This window comes from Pinus tabuliformis, chromosome X (assembly GCF_031772625.1).
Source record: "Pinus tabuliformis cultivar Carrire ecotype Pingquan chromosome X, CPIR1, whole genome shotgun sequence".
In the NCBI taxonomy this organism is placed as follows: domain Eukaryota; kingdom Viridiplantae; phylum Streptophyta; class Pinopsida; order Pinales; family Pinaceae; genus Pinus; species Pinus tabuliformis.
The window spans coordinates 332,448,165-332,450,538 of NC_142308.1; the positions used below are offsets into that span (position 1 = coordinate 332,448,165).

The 2,374-nt window shown below is 41.1% G+C and overlaps 1 protein-coding gene across 1 annotated transcript; it reads left to right on the plus strand.

Moving 5' to 3' along the window:
* The first annotated feature begins 717 nt into the window (after positions 1 to 717).
* On the plus strand, positions 718 to 1,821 carry LOC149139801 (uncharacterized). Its single transcript, XM_089450824.1, has one exon. It carries the CDS (start codon positions 718 to 720, stop codon positions 1,819 to 1,821), a length of 1,104 nt encoding a protein of 367 aa, XP_089306950.1.
* The last annotated feature ends 553 nt before the right edge of the window (positions 1,822 to 2,374 follow it).

Here is a 2,374-nt window from a genome sequence, read left to right on the forward strand (position 1 = left end):
AGGAAAGGTCAGGACGAGTATGGGTTAAATACAAGAGTTTTCCTACAAGTTGACGGTATAAGGTAGCATCAACTTCAGGAGAAGTACAAGAGACTGAAAGTTTGACTCCAGACTGAAAGGGAGAAGGGGCTGGCTTACAGTCTTCCATGTGAAAATGACGAAGAATATCACAAGCATACTTGGACTGGGAAAGGGAAATACCCTCCTTGGATTGCAAGACTTGAAGACCGAGAAAATAGTGTAAGTGTCCTAAGTCTATCATTTCAAATTTCTTTTTAAGGCTGGACTTCACATGGTTTATAAGGTTGGGATCACTACCAGTAAGAATAAGATCATCAACATAAAGAACAAGGATGATAAGAGAGTTGCCCACTTTCTTGGTGTAGACAGTATTGTCAGAATAACACCTAGAAAAGCCAGATTCTAAAAGAAAGCTATCCATTTTGGCATACCAAGCCCGAGGAGCTTGCTTGAGACCATAAAGAGATTTCTTAAGTCGACATACAAGGCTGGAGTCTGTTTGGATGAAGCCAATGGGTTGTTCCATATAGATTTCTTCATGCAAGTCCCCATGCAAGAAGGCAGATTTAATGTCCATCTGATGGACTTCCCATTTTAAAGAGGCAGTAAGGGAAAGAACAAGGCGGATAGAGTTCATTTTGGCAACAGGGGAAGGTATCTATAGCATTATTTAGGAGAATGTTCCCTTCTTGGTTTATGGTTGCCACTGAGGCAAATGGCCAGTCAGGAGGCCTAGCGGTCCTGTGGGATCCCGCTTGGATAAAGGCAAAGGCCTTCAGATGCTGTGCGGGAATTTTAATTTCGGCCTCTGTCAGGGGTCATGCCTTAGTCATCAACATTCTTAATGTCTACACTCCTTATAAGAATAGACTCTCCTTTTGGGAAGGGTTGTTTGCCTCGGAAATTCTTGATATTGACTCGCTGATGATAGCAGGAGATTTAAATGTGACTCTAAGCTCTGATGAATGCTGGGGTAAATGCAGGTCAAAAGACCCTCTAGCAGACAGGCTCAGGAAGGAATTTTTGAACAGGAACCTGGTGGATATTGTGCCCAATAAAATGAAGCCTACTTGGGATAACAGCAGGACTGGGCAGGCTTATATAGCCAAGAGGATTGATCGTTTCATTATTCATGCAAGCATCATTGGAAAACTGGGAATGCCAGTTTCGTCTATAGGAAGCGACTTCACTTCCGACCATAGACCTATTTACCTCGAATGGCGTGGTAAGGATTACAGGCTCGGCTATTCATTTAAATTCAACAGAATCCATTTAGAAGATCTATCATTTAATGAAGTCATCTCAAACAAATGGAAGGAATTACTGGATTCTGAAATGGCTCCTTTCATGACATTTCGGGAAAAGATTGCAAGCTTGAGGACTGTGGCAAAGGACTGGCAAATTAGAAAGAAAAGGAAGGATAAACAAGAACTGAATGACATCCAAAAGGAGTTGGATACCCTATTAAATACAGCAAATCCGAATAGTCTGTCTATTGGCCTCAAAGGCCTAATAAGAAATTTGGAGAAAAGAAAACAATTGCTTTTGCTAAAGGAGGAGTTTACATGGAGGCTTAAGAGCAGAGCCATCTGGCTCAAGGAGGGAGATAGGAACACGAGATTTTTTCACAATTTTGCAAATGCTAGAAGAGAGAAAAATTCTATTTGGAGGATCAGAAATGATAAGGGAGCCTTTCTCTACTCTCAGCACGATATCTCGATAGAAGCAACGAGATTTTTTCAAAATCAATACAGAAGAAACGAGGTTAACATCCAAGATACTCTCTGGGAATCGAACTAGTTCCGGAAATGTTTGATGAGGCAGCAAATGAAAGTTTCCTTAAGCCGATTTCTGAAGAGGAACTTCTAAGTGTTATTAAAGCTTTCAAAAGGGATAAAAGTCCTGGGCCGAATGGATGGCCCATCGAATTTTTCTCTCACTTCTGTGACCTTTTTAAAGAGGATCTGCTGCGGATGGTGGAGGCTTCCTGGATGACAGGAAGTTTTCATAGTGCTATTTATTCTACTCTGATAGCTCTAATTCCTAAAAAGGCAAGGTCAGACTCATTTCAAGATTTTAGGCCTATATCGCTCTGCAATATCATGTTTAAAATTATTTCAAAAATCATAGCTGAGAGGCTGAAGCCCACCTTGAATTCCTTCATCTCAAGGGACCAACATGCGTTCTTAAAAGGCCGTATCATTTTGGATGCAGTAGCCATGACTCAGGAAAGTTTGTTCTCAATGATGTCAAACAAAATGGATGCAGCTATTCTTAAGATAGATCTGCAAAAAGCCTACGATTGCGTAGACTGGGGCTTCTTAAGAATTCTGTTGGCAAAAATTGGGCTGAA